Genomic DNA, 17515 nt, shown 5'->3' with positions numbered 1-17515 from the left:
TCACAGTGAATCTGTAGATGGCTTTGGGCAGTACTGACGTCTTCCAATACATGGATGCTATTGTAAATGGTGGAAAGCACAATTTTTAAGGAAGATAGGCCTAACATTAAGTCAAGGTATTCATGACTTGGTCCCCTTGCTTTTGTGGGCAGCTGCACTAATCTTTGGAGCTTTGTTAAAAAAAAAAAAAAACTAAATAGCTTATGTGCAATTTAAAATAAGATTTCGAGTGGCTGATTACTTATTCCTCCTTACATTCTATGTACAGAGTTGCTTCTTTTCAATTTAATTCAAAACTAATTATAAAATAATTTTTGCTAATTTAGGATAATTCCCCACAGTATATGTAGCACCTAGAACAGTACTGGCACATGTTGGTGGCCAAAAAGAAGGAGAATGAAGAATAACAAAAAGTAAATATTATTTAAAGAGAAAAAAAGACAACAAACTAGGCTAGAATTATTAGATTTTATTTTTCCCTAGTACTGTTAATACTCAGCTTCACCAAGTAACAGGCCAGACTTCTGGAATAACGACTCTTTCCTGGGCTGTAACCCTTTTTCAGGGTTACAGAATTTAAGAGAATTTATCAAATACCGTGGTTCCAGGATGTTTCCACCCCAGAATTCTAAACCAGTTACAGAATCATATCTTCTTAGGTCTTAACTGGAATCAAACAATCTAGACACACATAACATAATCAAAATAGCATATACCATTTCTTTCCTTCTCTTGCTGAATGCACTTCTCTCTTTTCCGCCAAGGGGTTTCTTACTAAGAGATGTTTGAGTATCATACTTTCCAAGAAACCTGTCTACCAATTCTGATGCTTGGCTCAGAATAAGGGATCCCTTATTCAAGAAAGATTTTAATAAATACTGTGAGCTAATTGTTCTCAGCCACAGACAAATTAAATTTGTTTTACTTTACACCTGACTTAGCTTTGCTTTCAATACTTCCTATTTGCAAAAGTCAAACCTTATCTTTAGAACTCCTTACAATTCCATGATGACTTGGAGAGGAGGGAGGGACTGGGGAAGAGAGTTGGCTTGTTTTGTAGGAGATTCTGAAAAGGGCAGATATTTACTTTTGAAGTCATTAAGTAGAAAAATGGCAAATGTTCCTCCTTGTTCTGATAATGAAAACAGTTGTATGCCAGGACCATAAAATTCTGGTCCTGAAACTATAATATATTACAATATTGTTTTAAGTACATTCAGAATTTATATTACTCTTTAATTTCTTTTCCCTGAGTTTGGGTTCACAGCTTGGTAGAGATACTAATAAGAAGAGGTAGTCAGTGGGGGTGAAGAGGAAACAATGTTGATGTCTAGCAGCACCTGGGAAAATATTTAACATCTGTCATTTTGATTTCAGTTAACATTTATCTTTCCCTCTTGAATCTGCAAATGTAAGAGAGGGAGATGATCATTTTCCTTTTTATTCTTATCTTCTAAGGACCCTCTCTCTCATTATATCCACCTCAGTTTTATCATCACTATTCATAAAAATGAATAGCCCTTCCAAAGACATGCTAGAGAACAAACCCTTCAAAGTGGGGTTGTTCAGATTTCAAAGAGAGGCTCAACTGAGTAACCTTTATTCATACAGTCATTAGGGAAAACGAGCAAACTTTCCAGCACCCCCAACCACTGCCTTTTCTCCTTGCACCTAATTTATTTAAATCACTGCTATCAACTCTTGAGTTGAGTCTAAGGTCTGGGCTCTCAAGGATCCTGACATCTAACACAGGGAGAGACATTTTGGCCCAGGTCGTGGCCTCCAGTCTTACAATGGGCTGGTGGAATACTGTTTCATCAGATGCTTGTGACAGGGATTGCAAACTCGCTCTGGCTTGATACTTGAAGGAAGAGGCAGTTCGTTTGTTGAACAGGCATTACAGAAGATTCCTCTGCAGTTCTTACACACGTACTACAAGAAGAAGAGGAGGTTAGGTGGGGAATAGAAGAGCAAGGCATGGGATAAAACAGGCCAACTATGGTAAGTGCTGAATGCCTGATCAAGTACTGACTGACTGACTGCTGTGTGCCAGGTAGGATCTGACCAAACTCAATCTCTGTCCACAAAGAAGATGACGGTCTAGTTCTTAGATCTAAATGAAGGGAAGCAGTGCCACAGAAGTCAAAAGAACAGATAATACACACATTATTTATCTTGAGAATACATACTTTCATTCACTATTATTCACTTTTAGGTGAGCTGATTCTAAAATTAGTTTGGAAGGACCTAAGCATTCTCCAAATAAGGCAGGCAGTGACCCAGCAATGGATTGGGTAGCCAGCCTAAGACTAAAAAATTTGCTGAGCATGGGGGCCGGGCCAGTGGCGTAGTGGTTAAGTTCGCGTGTTCCGCTTTGGCGGCCTGAGGTTTGCAGGTTCAGATCCTGGGCGTGGACCTATGCACTGCTCATCTAGCCACGCTGTGGTGGCATCCCATATACAAAATTGAGGAAAATGGGCACAGATGTCAACTCATGGCTAATCTTCCTCAGCAAAAACAGGAAGATTGACAGAGGTTAGCTGAGGGCCAATCTTCCTCACCCCCCCAAAAAAAAAATTGCTGAGCGTGAACTGAAAGTATAATTCCTAATACACTGATGTGCTTCATGTTTTCTTGTGATGCTCTACAATCCTTTGGGATATCAGTGCAGGAGGAGCACTGCTTCCTGCATCCTGTTTATAAAGAAAGTAGTCCTTTTTTAAGCATTTTGAATCTTTAGTGGCCAAGCAGTGGGACAGCATGTGGGTCATTATGGCAGCGTCATGGGTAAGGCCGGGATAGGGTGGTGCACACACAGCTCCAAGGGTTGCTAGATAAAGGATGTGAAGAATAATTTCCCCAGTGAATAATGCTACTTCCACCCAAATAATTCGTCTTTCTGAGGGTGCAGTGGAGGTGGCAGGCCGCTTTTATTTTAAAGCCTGGGAGGAATTTTCCTCTGACATACTGCAGTTACTTTGCATGGCTTAGCAAAAAAAGAAGGCCAGAATTAAATTAGTAGTTTCTTCTATTTTGGAACATGTTTGTATAATGACAACTTCCAGTTCTATAAAGGCGGTTCATCTTTATCTGATTCTGTGAATTTAAGACTAGGTCATATTATAATTTTGCTTGTTAAAATTCAGCATGATCACAAATGGTGGCATGCAAGCTGTAATCCAGAATTTGGGTGCTTCCTTATCTCTTCTAAGCACTGTTTCTTACACTCATTTGTCCATAACATTTCTTTTTTTTTTTTTTTTTTAAAGATTTTATTTATTCATTTTTTCCCCCCAAAGCCCCAGTAGATAGCTGTATGTCATAGGTTCACATCCTTCTAGTTGCTGCACGTGGGACTCAGCCTCGCGTTGGACGGAGAAGCGGTGCCCTGGGGCGCGCCCAGGATCCGAACCCGGGCCGCCAGCATCAGAGCGCACGCACTTAACCGCCAAGCCACGGAGCCGGCCCTGTCCATAACATTTCTTGAGCATCTGCTATGAACTGGGCACCATATTAGATGCTGGGGGATGCTACTGCCAGCAAGGCCTAGATCTGGCTGTCCAAGACAACAATTCCCTCTGAAAGCTTCCTTAACTCCGTCTACTCTAGGATAACAAACTGGGAAAGTGCTCAGGCACAGATCTGTGAGGATCCGAGGGGCAAACAAGTGGTTTAGTGGAGAGAGCTCATTTTCCTCTCAGAGGCTGTTTCCCCATATAATTCAAAGAGCCCCCCTCCCCAAAACTTATCTGTTCTAAGCAGGATGGAGTACTGGAAGGAGTGCAGACCTCGGAGCCAAAGTCAGGCTGCCTCTGGGCTTTGCCACTTATGACTTGAGTAACTTTGGGAAATGTACTTAACACCTCTGGGCCCAAGGTTCTTCATCTATAAAATGATGGCACAAAGGATAAAAATTCCACAAGAGGGGCCGGCCCAGTGGCGCAAGCGGTTAAGTGTGCGCGTTCCGCTGCAGCGGCCCAGGGTTCGCTGGTTCAGATCCTGGGGTTCACTGGTTCGGATCCTGGGCGCACACCAACGCACTGCTTGGCAAGCCATGCTGTGGCGGCGTCCCACATAAAGTGGGGCATGGATGTTAGCCCAGGGCCAGTCTTCCTCAGCAAAAAAAAAGAGGAGGATTGGCAGATGTTAGCACAGGGCTGATCTTCCTCTCACACACAAAAATAAATAAATAAATAAACGAGTGAATTGTACGTTATGTGAATTATATCTGAATAAAGCTGTTCTTAAAAAAATAAATGTTGAATTTAAAAAAAAAGAAAAAGAAATCCCACAAGAACAGGGATTTGGTCTACACTTCATTCATTACTCCTTCTCCAGCACATGGAAAAGCACATTCCACACAGTAGGCACTCAAGAAATATTTATTCATAAATTTATGTTATTTTGTTTAAAATTATATATTTATATTTATTTATTTTTATATTTATTTTAATGGGGATTTACTGACATGACTCCCTATGACTGAAAAAATATAGGTACACAAGAAATGCTTGCTCCTTTTGCTTTTCTCCCCACTCTGCACTCTACACAGCAGAGTCCCTATTCCTGAAAGGGCTAGCGGGGTAATGGGCATCCTTGTGGAGAACCTGCTCATTTCCCACCACCGTTACCTTTGGTAGGCCGCCATCTTCCCGGCAGAGCTGACACATCTGTGGCTGTTGAGAAAGCAGCGGCTGATCCTAAACCACATAAGGAGCCAGTTAGTTTCCTTCAGCCCCAGAAATATTAATGCTTTCAGAATATGCATTTTTATAATTAAATTAATATAACTACAACAGACTATCTGGAAACTAAGGAAACAAATATAGTCTCACTACCTTAATACACTGATAATCCTATCATTATCCTTGGAGCTCTTTTAATCTTTATAATAAAGTAACGTGATTTTTATTTATAAAAAGAAAATTCAAGTATCTAAGTGTAAAGTAAAAGTTAAAAAAAAAAAAAAGCCCCATTCCTCTTGTCTTACTCTACCATCAAGAATGGAAAGCAGTAGGCTTCATTTTATATCCTAATAGATAAATGACAAGGGTGATTCAGACATAGTAGTATTTGTCATCTTTCTCATGGGGTTGTCATACACTATTACATTTGCAAAGTATTTTATAACCATTTATATTTGCTTATTTCTAAGTGATCAAGAAGTATTTTTTTCTGCCCATTTTATATATTTCCGGGAAAACTAAGGGAAAGAGGGGTACGCTGAGCTCTCTTAGGTCTCAGAGGATGTCAAAGAGAATTTCAAATCAGAAATGAGAACTGCTGTTTACTTAGTAAATTGCTCAAAGCTGTGCTACTTCCTGTGAGAGTTTCAGGCAAAAGCCTGTTTGTTTAGAACGACGTTAAAGGGATGGGAGACAGAGGCCTGTGTGCATTCATCTACCTCCTACGCTGCTGTTTACAGCTAGGCATAAACTGCATAATTTATACAGGATGTTTTAGAACAGGAGATCAGTTACCTGTTCATCCACAGGGTGAGGCTGCAGCCTACAATGGAAAATTAAAGACAGTAACCAACAGCAACTTACATTTTCATTTGTATCATTTCAAAAGCACAGAAAAAGCAACACCAAGCTTCTTTCATGTTGTTGGGACCAATTAATTATTAATCTTGACCTCCAAGGAGAGGAAATTTTGGTTGTTAAATATGTTACTAGAATTGGATCCTTGACCCACATTATGGTTCCTATTTAAAAATAGATTTGGCCTTTTTTCATGTTTCCTTTTTTTTTGTGTGAGGAAGATCAGCCCTGACCCAACATCTGCCAATCCTCCTCTTTTTTTGCTGAGGAAGACTGGCCCTGGGCTAACATCCGTGCCCTTCTTCCTCCACTTTATATGGGACGCCGCCACAGCATGGCTTGCCAAGTGGTGCATCGGTGCGCGCCCGGGATCCGAACCAGCGAATCCTGGGCCGCCGCAGCGGAGCGCGCACACTTAACCGCTTGCACCACTGGGCCGGCCCCTTATGTTTCCTTTTTACTACCAAGAAAATAGTTAGCATTTATGTTTCCCAACCTGTAAAACTCCAATGGCCAATGCCATACTTTTTAATAGCTTTTTTTCCTATCTGATATTATGGAAATCTACCCATTATCATATGTCATGTATCAGTCCCTGTCCCAAATATTCTTAAAATGTGAACTTTAGCAAATTAATCAGGGAAAGGGAAATGAATGTCACTGTCACAGGAGTACCCATTCAGGCTGAAATATTTCTTCATGAGACCAGGCTGAGCTCACCCTGATTTTCCCAACTTGGAATAGAACTTAAATGAGGAGAAGCAAAGGCCACTTTCGGTCCTGGGAAAAATGCACCACGGATCTACAATGGTTCCAGTTGTCTTCAGTTGTGTGGCAGTGTGACTAGCAGTGTGACCAGGTTTTCAGCTGTTCCTTGGACCGCAATCCCAGGAAGCCTGGGTATGTCTTAGGATTGCAGTTCTGGCCAGGACAAGACCTGGAAGCAGCTATTATGTAGTGCAGAGACAAAGGACTTAAAAACAGAAGACATGATAAGTAAAGGCAACTTGGGTGTGCCGCCTACCCTCTCAGTGCTTTTCAGTTTTCTCATCCATAAAGTAGAAATAGACGATTAAATGAATTAAATTTGTAAGGAGATAATGAACGTGGAACATGCTTTTTAAGCTGCAGAGTACAGTACAGATGTAATGTAGTATTGTCTTACGTTGGCATGTAAGACACTCCTGATTGTAAATGACTGGATTTTAGTCTGGAGGAGGCTGACCCTGACAGGCATTTCTAAGCCGTGGTTAATTTTACAGTCTTTCTAGTTCCCTTCTGTGGCCCATGTTGATCTATAGTGTTGGATGGGCTGGGATGGGCTGTAGTTTAAGGTTGGTCCTGGATCAGACCATACTCTCTTTGGGAGTAAACTTCAAGGCTTTGGAATCATTCTGGCCTTGGAGGCAAGGAAGGGCCGTTTAGGCTGAGTACCTGCATGAGCAGCCTACTGTTGGACTGTGGGACTGATCTCCTCCAGCAGCTGCTTTTGCTCCAGATGACACACTACCTCATTCTTAAGGCATCAAAGCCTGGACAGGGACAGTTGCCAAGAATGTACACTGTACAGTTCTCTAAAAACCCATCTGTGGTATCCTTCCTTGTTACTGAGGAAGGGTGTTATAGTAGACCTGACTCTTTAGAGCAGTTTTAGGTTCACAGCAAAACTGAGCAGAAAGTAGAGATTTCCCATACACTCTGTCTGCCCTCCCACCTTCTCCCAATATCAACATTCCATACCAGAGTGGTACACGATGAGGTTAGAATTGATGAACCGCCAATGACACATCATAATTAGTCGAAGTCCATAGTTTACCTTAGGGTTCACTCTTGGTGTTGTACCTTCTATGGGTTTGAACAAATGTATAATGACATGTATCTATCATTACAGTATCGTACAGAGTATTTTCATTGCCCTAAAAATCCTCTGTGCTCTGGCTATTCATCCGTCCATATTCTCTGACCCCTGGCAACCACTGTCTCCACAGTTTTGCTTTTTCCAGAATGTCATATACTTGGGACCTCCTTTGTTTTTTACTGCAGTGGCATGATGTAATATTTTGTTATATTTCTACCTACTAAAATAATTGTTAAAAGTCAACTTCCTTGAAATGATCTTATGCTCTTCACACTGAGCAAATCAGATGAAGAGTTAAGAAAAAGTAATAGAGTTAAGGTGTTTGAGACTCTTAAGAGAAAGGAAATAAAGGAAATTAGAGTATTTATTGAAACATACCTGCCTGTCACTAAGCACACAGGTAGAAACAAGTCATACTCAAGTACATTTAAGAACCTAAGAAATGCTATGACTTGTGCTTCATTCCCTTGTGATGCCAATCCAGTAAAGATTAGACATCATTTGAGTTTGGGGATTAACCAGGGAAGAGTCAAGAAGACAGCTTGATCACCCTTCTTTCTTGTGTAATGGACTAAATGGGTTTGATTTAATATGTCTTATCTAGTTTATTATTATTTACTCTCCCTTCAAAATGTCTTTCTGAAATATTAATATTACAAGGCAGTGTCTGGTCTGTGTCATAGCCAATGTATATCAAAAGCTCCCACTTTCCCACCACCCCAAAATAACTTTATATCTTAGTTAAGACTTTATTAACAAACACCTGTGGCTTTCTTCCAGGGGCTTTTTTAGCTTAACATTTTCCTCTTGAATTTTGTGCTTCCCATCCTGCCAAAAGAAAACAGCCCAATTTATTCAATATTCAGAATGCTAAACAATGATGATGTTGCAGACATTTTCTTCTGTATCCTCCTAGGTTGGGTATAAAGTTAAGCAGCTTTTTTATTATGGAAGGAATTTAACTGTCAACTTGTTTTTCCTCATTCTTTTGCTCTAAGTAGTTTTTTAACAAATTATTCTGATAGAGTTTGCAACAATGGTTTTCAGAATAGATATTTTCTTTAATTCTTGATATTCAAATGAAATTCAGAATGTATCCTATTTACTTGCAAAGTAGGTATCAAGTTATCAGTTACTTCTTAAGAGAAAAAAAATATATATATATATATTATTTCCCAGCTGAGCTCTGGAAAAATGGTAAAACCAAGCACGGCCATATCCAGCAGACTGTATAATCAAATCCTCTGGACACTCAGTCAAGCAGATGCCTCAATGCCACGGCAACTTCTAGAGCCTCTACAGTTCGAGGAGTTTTCCTCTCTGAAGGACGAATGTAAAGTTCTAAACTGCATTTCTGCCAGTGCTTTTAAGACCTGCCTGGGCAGTTTTTAGGGACAAATTCTTGCTGTGGTACACACACTGCTGCCTGCCTTGAACTGCTGCCCATCAGCCTCCAAAAGCAGAATGCATGTTCTTAGACCACTCAAGTATCAAGCAAGGGAGGTCAATGCAATCTTTATCCTCCTGGAAACCCTACTGCAGGGCAATTCAAGATTAAGAAATCTAAGGCCTCACTGGAAACAACAGGATAAGATAGGCCAAGAGTTTAAGTAAATCTCTGTAAGTAAAGTCCTTATAAGTAGATTTTATGTTCACTAAACCAAAATAATAAAGACAGACACAATAGAGTGGTACTTTGCACACTTTAAATTAGTAGTAATGGGTACTATATAATAAATTTCCATTTACCATTCTTTTCTAATCTCCAGCAAATTAGCAGTTCACTCTCTAGAATTTTAAATAAGCTTATAAATTTGTCCTGCTTTGTTATATATAATATATATACAACGCAAGTAATTTTTTCAGTGTTTGTCTTTGACAGAAAAAGTATTCCATGATTTTCTGATTTTATTATTTGAAGAGGCTGGCTCCTGTTTCCTGGGTCCCAGAGCTGATCTTACCCAATTTCAGCTCCCTCCACCAATACAGGTGCTGGACGTCTCTCTCCTAAGACTGCTCTGCAGAAACTTCTACTCCTGCTCTTTAAACCACTCGACATTACTTTCCCTTCCCAAAGCCTAGTTCCCTCTTTTTCTAATTTTCCCAAGAGAAGTACCTTGAGTATTCTAAAACTGAAATCCTCAAGATTTTGAAAAAGGTGTACAGAAGCAAATCCACCTTTAAGACAATTCTATTAAAGGGGAATTCAGGGTTGGAGAGAGATTACTATACCATATTAGTAAAAAACATTAGCCAGCAGAAGTCCAAGAAACACAAATTTTTGTTAAGATACTAATATAATTTTACTTAACGAATTGAAAGGGATAAGAGGGTCACTGGAAATTGTGGTTATTAATTCCCTTTTCCAAATGAAATCAAGTTAGAGGGAATGTCCTAGAGGTAGACTCAGAATCGAGCTTTCCTGTGCTCACTCCTTCTCCAGCCTGCTGTCTCCATACTCAAGGCCACAGCAACTACGCATGTGTTCCATGAGAGAAAACTGTCCGGCCCATCACGGCAGCCCCTAAAAATTAAGTAAATGAACAAGGGAACAACAAATATTACCGTTTTGGGTTCTGCCTTCTGAGAACCCTTTCCTGGGATGCTCCTGTTGTTCTGTAACTTTCTTTCTCTTTCCTGTTTTAGTTCTAACTCAAGCTGGTTCCTGAGATAGGTGGGAGAGGAAAAGGATGAAAATTTGGATTTCTGTACTCATATTCTCTGAAGTATTCTTCTTAAAGTTCAGTAACTAACTTCTAATCCTTAATTAATAAAAAGTTACCAGATACATATGGACAACCAGGTTTTAAAGTACTAAAATACAATAAAACCAGTAACAGTAAAATATATACAACATGTTTCATCTTTCTTGGATGATTAAGAATGTATTTTAGGGCCTCCCAGTGCCTGCAGATCACCACTCTGAATATCAATATTTACTATTAACTGTTAATGAAGAGTGGTGGTCAACTGAATGACCATCAGTAGGGTTTACTTTACCTGAGAGACAGTATTCACAAATTTGCAGCAAGATAAGAGTATGAAAGCACCGACACTGTAGTCTCATTCCATATTCATCAGCCAGTCTCTCTACAGTTAGGAGTTCAATCCCCAGTTACACCCTCGACCACTAGTTTCCCTAACAGCCATGTGCTTTTTTATCCAACAACAAAGGTCTCTTCGTCTGAAGTCAGTGGCTTCATTACAGAATCGAGTCTCATTTGAGAGACAATACAGAAGACTGGTTAAGGACTTAGAGACAGGCTTTTAAATTGGAGTGTTGCTATTTATTAGCTTTACTGTGAATGTGGGCAGATTTAACCCCTTTAAGCTTTAACTTCATCTGAAAGTGGGGGTAATAAGATCACCTACTAATAAGGTTGATGGGAAGATGTTAGGAGAGAATGCGTGTGAGGTACTTAGCAGAGTATGTGGCCCACAATAAGAATTCAGCAAATACTGTTATTATTAGTGTTATGTTGGCTATTAATTCTCTTACTCCTTCATATTTGTCTGGGACCTTGGGTTCTAATTTCCTAATTCTTTGATCGCAAAGGATGTTGATAAGATTTTGGGAATGCTGATGTATGTGAAACTTTCTGAATTCTAATTCCAGGGAAAGGACATTGCAAAGACAGAATGGAGATGGCTGGATCATGAGACCCCGTTCTCTTGCTGCCTGGCCTTAGAATTAGCCACGACCACCCCGTCAGCTCAAGCCGCCCTCTTTTCACCGCTGCCTGGTGAGCTCCTCCACTTCCAGCTGCAGGCTGTTGATCTTGTCTCCGAAGTCCTGCTTGAAGAGCCGGTTGTCCAACTCAGCAGACTGGCGGCTTCGCTCAGCCTGGCGCAATCTGGATGTGAGCCATATGAACTTGTGATAAAAAACAAAAGCCGTGGGGGGGGGGGGGGAGGAAGACCAAGTTCACAACACAAAATAAAACAACCCAAGGAAGAAGGCAAGGAGAGAGGAGACAGAGAGAGGGGAAAAAAAACTTTGTAGGACACAGGGGAAGAAATTATGGGGGGAAAAAGATGGAGAAGAAACAAATTCTAAAGAAAAGCAAGATGAAGGTGAACCAGGCAGAGGAAAAGTTGATTTTCCATTTTTTTTTTATTCTAGTACTACAGTTTACAGCCATTAGATGATCAACAATAAAACATCACTTTTTAGAAAATCCATATCCAAAGCCAACCTCAAGTACACAGTAATTAAATCCACTTTTCTGTTTGTTTTTATTTCCTAATAGGTTTGGTACCTTGTATTTCTGTTTTACACACATAACTGCAACTTGCAAACGGGCAACTACCTTCTTATATGTGGAACTAGAACATTTTCCTGGTCCCTTCCCTAAACCACAAATTATAGTAAATCATTGGACATTATACATCAACCCTTACCAGGCATCAGGTTATTATATAAGGAAAAGCCTTTGCTAGAGTTTGGCCATCTCTTTCCTTTTCCATTCCTACTAAGGGGACAAACAATTCAGCACTAGGCTTGCATAAGATTCTCGACCATATTCTCTGGAAGATTCTGATGAATGTCTTCTTCTACATATCCTATAACTTTGCACCTATAAAAAAGCATGTTCTAAAAGGTAAAACATCTGGGGCTCTATATAATAGAATTTGAAAGCGTGCTATGTGTAGTCTTTAAAATGTTTTATTTTCGTGTTTGAGCACCCCTTTGAAGTGCTCATAAAAAAGGCAACTCATCATCACAAAAGGTTGAGGAGGATAAGAATAGGTGCAAAATTATAAGAACTAAAATAAGTTCAAGAGCACAGGATCTTCCATGAGGTTGGTCATATGCTCTTTGACTTGACTTTGGTTCAAGTCTGCAAGGACCTATAAAAGCACAGATGAAATCTACCTTACTCTCTTAATTCTAGTTTTTCCAAGACGAAGGTAAAGAATTTCAAGAGCTGGAAGCAAAGGGGTTATCTTTGTCCCCACTTAAGCAGCTGAAATGCTGCAAATCATACCAGAATGAGAGAAAAGAGAAAAAACAAAATTTTGCCAAGACTTTTCAAAGGAATGAAGGCTTATGTAGAGCCTGTCCCCCCAAATCAAAAGTCATTTAAAAAAATCAAAGTATTTATAGGATTATTTACAATGTAAATCCTAGAAAGGGTTAGATCTTGTGGTCACTTAGAAAAAGAAGCCCTACTCATTACTGTTTGTGGATATCTACTGGGAATCTTTATTTTTAGGCTAAATAATAATAAAGAATGTAAGTTTATCATTTACGTATTTCCTACTCTGAAATGGTTTTCTAATAATTAGATTGTAATTAGAAACTTTAGCAAATCTCTATCTGAATAAAAAGTAACAGAAACTCTTAAGTAAATGTTTCCAGCAAGGAATCACAGGCAGGAAATCATCACTCATGTCTATACCTTGTCGTCTTTACTCCAAAAGGAAAAGCAGGATAGATGTGAAAAATGTGTAGTGTATTTTTATTATAGGAGAGCAGTGTTTTCATTAAAATTATTCTCTCTGAGCTACCTCAATAGGAAGTGGAATTGCAGGAAAATGGCAGAGGTAGAAGATGACAAATATTAGGAGAGTTTTCCCAAGCTTCCGCATTATTATGTTATCATAAGTTACCTAATCACTAACTTTATCTCTATGTACTTTAAAGAAATGTAAGGATGCTATTGGTTTTTTTTGCTCCAAAGTCACTAAGGCAGAAAAGTTGCAAGCAATCTTGGTTACTGAGAATAGAACTGTATTGAAATACTAAGTACTTATCCTTGGCTTGGGGATTAAACCTATACAACAAAAGTGAAAAGGGGTCATGGCCTAAGAGACACAGAACTACTTCAGAAGAGTCCAAGTCCATACGGTAGTCACCTCTAGTTCATTACACTGCAATGGCAGAATAGGCTCGCGGATACAGACAATGCACCTAGAATCTGGTACTGTCAGGGACCGGGTTGTAAAGGCATCAATGATATATGTACAGAGCTTCAATTCCCTAGGCTTTTTTTTTATTGGTGTGTTTATTTATTGGTCAACTCAGAAGTAATTTCTCAAAGTTTATTTGGCATTTAATTAAGAACTTGTACTAAATTTTCTAACTCTGGGGAGAAAATAAAGAAGAAGGAAAAACCCCACAACCTACATATCAAACTGTCTTTTTAAAAGTCCAACAAATTCAAAGTCAATTTTTGGTGACATTTTATATAGAATCAGAGCTTAAATGTAATAACTTTCAGATTTCTTCCTTTTACAATTAAGTTGTGATATCAGACTTGCGAGGTGACCAACTATAAAATCCCTAATGATGTTTTGGGATCAGTTTATTTGCTGCACTATTTAAGGTCTTTGCCTGTTTCACCAAATCCTTTTCACTATGTTAATAAAATAAAAATAAAAATGGAGTGAAAGGGGAATGAGAAAATGGATAAATAGAAAAGACAAAACAGCAAGAGAATAAGTCAGCTTAATACTTGAAGAGATGTCATTATTTTACTTGTCTGATTTAAATGCCAAGTCAAAAAACCACTGAAAAACTTGACACATTTCAAAAACACAATTTATGAACACTAAAATTGATTTGTTAAATCATACAACTGCTTATGAGCAAGCACTTAGATAACTTTCTAGGATAGACCAATACCTTTTTATTTAAAAGCAGCCAAACCAGAGGTTTCAAGATTATTTATTATTTGCAATTGACTTTTGAGTTAACACTAATATGCAGTGCTGCTCAGGACCCTCCCTGGTTAAGAATCATCTAAATAAAAGAAGTCATCCTTTCATCCATTCACTCATGCATCTACTAAACAAATGCCTTGTTTGGTCAAGGTACTATGACAGATCCAATGAGGGAACTTAAAAGATTAGTTAACTAAGCCCAAGGAGCTCACACTCTCACCAGAAGGTAAGATACATATATAAAGGGCTGTAAGGTAAGGCAGAAAGTTAGAAGTGCTAAAAGCAGTACGGATAGGTATGGATATAAGGCTATGGGAATTCCAAGAAGGACAGATGGGAGGATTATTTTTAGTTGGGAAGAAGTATGAGAGGAAGTTTTGGGTAGGTCGCACTTGAGCCTGAACGTAAAAAATGTATCTGAAGAACAAGGGAGTGGGAAGAGGAAGGGCATTTCTAATTGGTAGAAGAATAAGGAAAGAAATGGATGGGAAAATGAGAAGCATGTCCAGGGATCAGTAAGTAGTTTAGTTTTGCTCGAGGGCAAGAAGGGTGATCAGTGGGCATTAAAAGTGACAACAGGGGCTGGCCCGGTGGCATAGTGATTAAGTTCATGTGCTCTGCATCGGCGGCCCAGGGTTCACAGGTTCGGATCCCGGGCACAGACCTCTGCACCACTCATCAAGCCATGCCGTGGCAGGCGTCCCACATATAAAGTAGAGGAAGATGGGCACGGATGTTAGCCCAGGGCCAATCTTCCTCAGCCAAAAGAGGAGGATTGGTAACAGATGTCAACTCAGGGCTAATCTTCCTCACCAAAAAAAAAAAAAAAAAAAAAAGTGACAACAGAGGCTGGCAACACTGAAAGACCATGGGTGCCGTGGCATATTCAATCTTGAAGTCTCAGCCATTTCTCTTGGCTGCTGAGTCACCAGGAAGAAAATGGTGGTTTCGGACAAACAGAGAAACAAAAGCATAGCATAGGGAGAGGATGTGCTTTGGGCAGATTGAATTGTAGGTAGTGGTGGGAAACAGCTGGTCAGAGGATGAAAACGCAAGACTCGTCTCCAGATGGAGGACAGAGCTGGAGATGGACAGATCTAAGAGTGTGGGTCGGGGGTGACAGTGGAAGCTATAGAACCGTTCAGGAGAAAGTAGAGAGAAAAAGGAGATGAGAGAGAGGAGAGAAAGGGGTTAAAATTATTAGAAGGGCCCCCAGTACCCCTACATCACCTCGTACCAAAGTATCAAAAACTTTAGTGATGAACAATAAAATAACAGAATCACAAACATATTAAAAGTCCTTTCATCCTTATAAGTACCTCTCCTCTAACACATGACACTGAAATGGGGTTAAGTGAGAGGGTTAGAGTTCTGCTGTTCAAAATGGTCATGAAAGCCTGATGTTTCTTAAAATGTTTCCAGTGAAATCTTAGAAAACACAAAATCTAATTGGCTTTCTTTCTACCAGCAATGTCTGGTGTTAAGCTGGGAGAATTTCATATACTTTCTGTTTGCCAAATGCATAACACATTCTCTCCACTTCCAGCACTGAAAGTCCACCGAAAGTTTCACTAAAGAAATAGCACTTTTACCTTTGTTCAAGTTGTTTGATAGTAGCAGCCATCTGATTAGTCTTCTCTTCCAAGCGACTGTTTAGTTCACTTTTCTGTTTTACTCCTAAGTCTGAACTCTGTTATGGAAAAGAATTTTGAGTGATGTATATAGAAGATAAAATCCTAAAATAAATCACATAGGTGTTTTGAACCAAATGGTAGGTGGGAAATACAGAAATAGAAATGCTCATATATTTGTGTATCAGTTAATTCTCAAATGGAGAAAAAACAAAAAGCTATGTTTAAATTAGTATTGTTATATGCAGCTTTGTCACAAAAATCAACATCAGAAGGTTCATCAATTTATCTTATTCCAGTATAAAAGCTAATGGGATATATATCTCAGTTGGCAGGTTAGGCTGGAGAGTAGAAATTGACTTATAGGATAATAAAGACCCCCCTTCCCCATTACTATTTGAAAAGTGGCCATGGCTTTCCAGAACAGCAACACAGGATCTTATGATGGTCTGATTCCTAAAGCAGTTTATTGGCAGCTAGAACGAGAGGGGCAGAGAGAAGCCCTGGGACTTGAGAGCCAGTGAGCCTGTTCCTCATATTTGCCCTACCTGCAGCTTAAAGGCAAGTTCATGCTTGAGAGCCCTGAGATCATCCAGCTGCTGCCGCAGAGACACCAGGGCATCCTGCTTCTCACAGACGTCTTTCTCCAGCATCTTCATAGCCAATTCCATCTCCTGTCTCATGCTGATCTGAATCTCCAGTTCTTTTTCAACATCCTGCCCCCCAAAGGTAAATAAATCGCTTACTCTCTGTTTCCTCTACTAAGTACAAAACCATAAAATTCCACAAGAAACAACCACCACCACCACTACCACCAAACACACAGATGCCGAGTTTGGACTGGTGGTTACAGAGGGGAAGGGGGGAGGGAGGAGGGCGAAACGGGTGACAGGGCACATGTGTATGGTGATGGACGCTAATTAGTCTTTGGGTGGTAAACATAATGTAGTCTACACAGTAATCGAAATATAATGATGTACATCTGAAATTTATATAATGTTATAAACCAATGTTACCTCAATAAAAAACAAAAAAGAAAATATTTTCTCCCTCCAAAAAAAGATTAAAAAAAAAAAAATTCCATAGAGAAGGTAGACCAAAACTCTCAGGTCTGGATAGTCTTGCAAAATAGCTATAAGCTATCATCCAATGCAGAGACATTTAACAATAATAATAATTAGGATAATTATGGTAACATTTACTCAGTAATTTACAAATCTGAAAAACTCAGTAGGCCAAAGATGGTGCTATTTAATATGTCTAAAATATGCACATATTTGAGGCACTTTGTTAGGTATTAAGACAGACAATTGATGTCATGACTACTATAGAAATATATATAAAGCGTTACTGTAGCCAGCACAAAATGAAGCAGTTTCAATTTTCTTCAATTTGGATGCTGTTGACATAATCAAGAGCCCAAGGAATCCAAAAGATACTCTGGGTCCCCAGGGTAACATCTTTTTTTTTTTTTTTTTTTTAATTTTTGTGAGGAAGATCAGCCCTGAGCTAACATCCATGCTAATCCTCCTCTTTTTGCTGAGGAAGACCGGCTCTGAGCTAACATCTATTGCCAATCCTCCTCCTTTCTTTTTTTTTTCTTTTCCCCCAAAGCCCCAGTAGATAGTTGTATGTCATAGTTGCACATCCTTCTAGTTGCTGTATGTGGGATGCGGCCTCAGCATGGCCAGAGAAGCGGTGCATCGTGCGCGCCCGGAATCTGAACCTGGGCTGCCAGTAACGAAGCGTGCGCACTTAACCACTAAGCCATGGGGCCGGCCCCCCAGGGTAACATCTTAATTACTGGGAAGGTCAAT

At 39.5% G+C, this 17515-nt stretch overlaps 1 protein-coding gene across 12 annotated transcripts in view; it reads right to left on the bottom strand.

Moving 5' to 3' along the window:
* Positions 1–454: 454 nt before the first annotated feature.
* The window catches only part of RUFY3 (RUN and FYVE domain containing 3), an 82539-nt gene continuing 65478 nt past the window's right edge, over positions 455–17515 (bottom strand). For 2 of the 12 annotated variants that reach the window (XM_087434401.1, XM_004419148.3), the window contains exons 11-18: positions 16247–16414; positions 15660–15757; positions 11136–11255; positions 9967–10066; positions 8165–8229; positions 5481–5508; positions 4632–4700; positions 455–1932 (exon numbers count right to left, since the gene is read on the bottom strand). In XM_087434401.1, coding sequence (XP_087290527.1) covers positions 1789–1932; positions 4632–4700; positions 5481–5508; positions 8165–8229; positions 9967–10066; positions 11136–11255; positions 15660–15757; positions 16247–16414 — 792 coding nt within the window. In that variant the 3' untranslated portion in view covers positions 455–1788. The other 10 variants (XM_087434411.1, XM_004419150.3, XM_087434404.1 and 7 more) reach the window with 9 other exon arrangements.

This window comes from Ceratotherium simum, chromosome 8 (assembly GCF_057802395.1).
Source record: "Ceratotherium simum simum isolate JZ-2026a chromosome 8, ASM5780239v1, whole genome shotgun sequence".
In the NCBI taxonomy this organism is placed as follows: domain Eukaryota; kingdom Metazoa; phylum Chordata; class Mammalia; order Perissodactyla; family Rhinocerotidae; genus Ceratotherium; species Ceratotherium simum.
The sequence above is the reverse complement of the archived record's forward strand: the minus strand, read 5'-3'. Positions and strand labels throughout refer to the sequence as shown.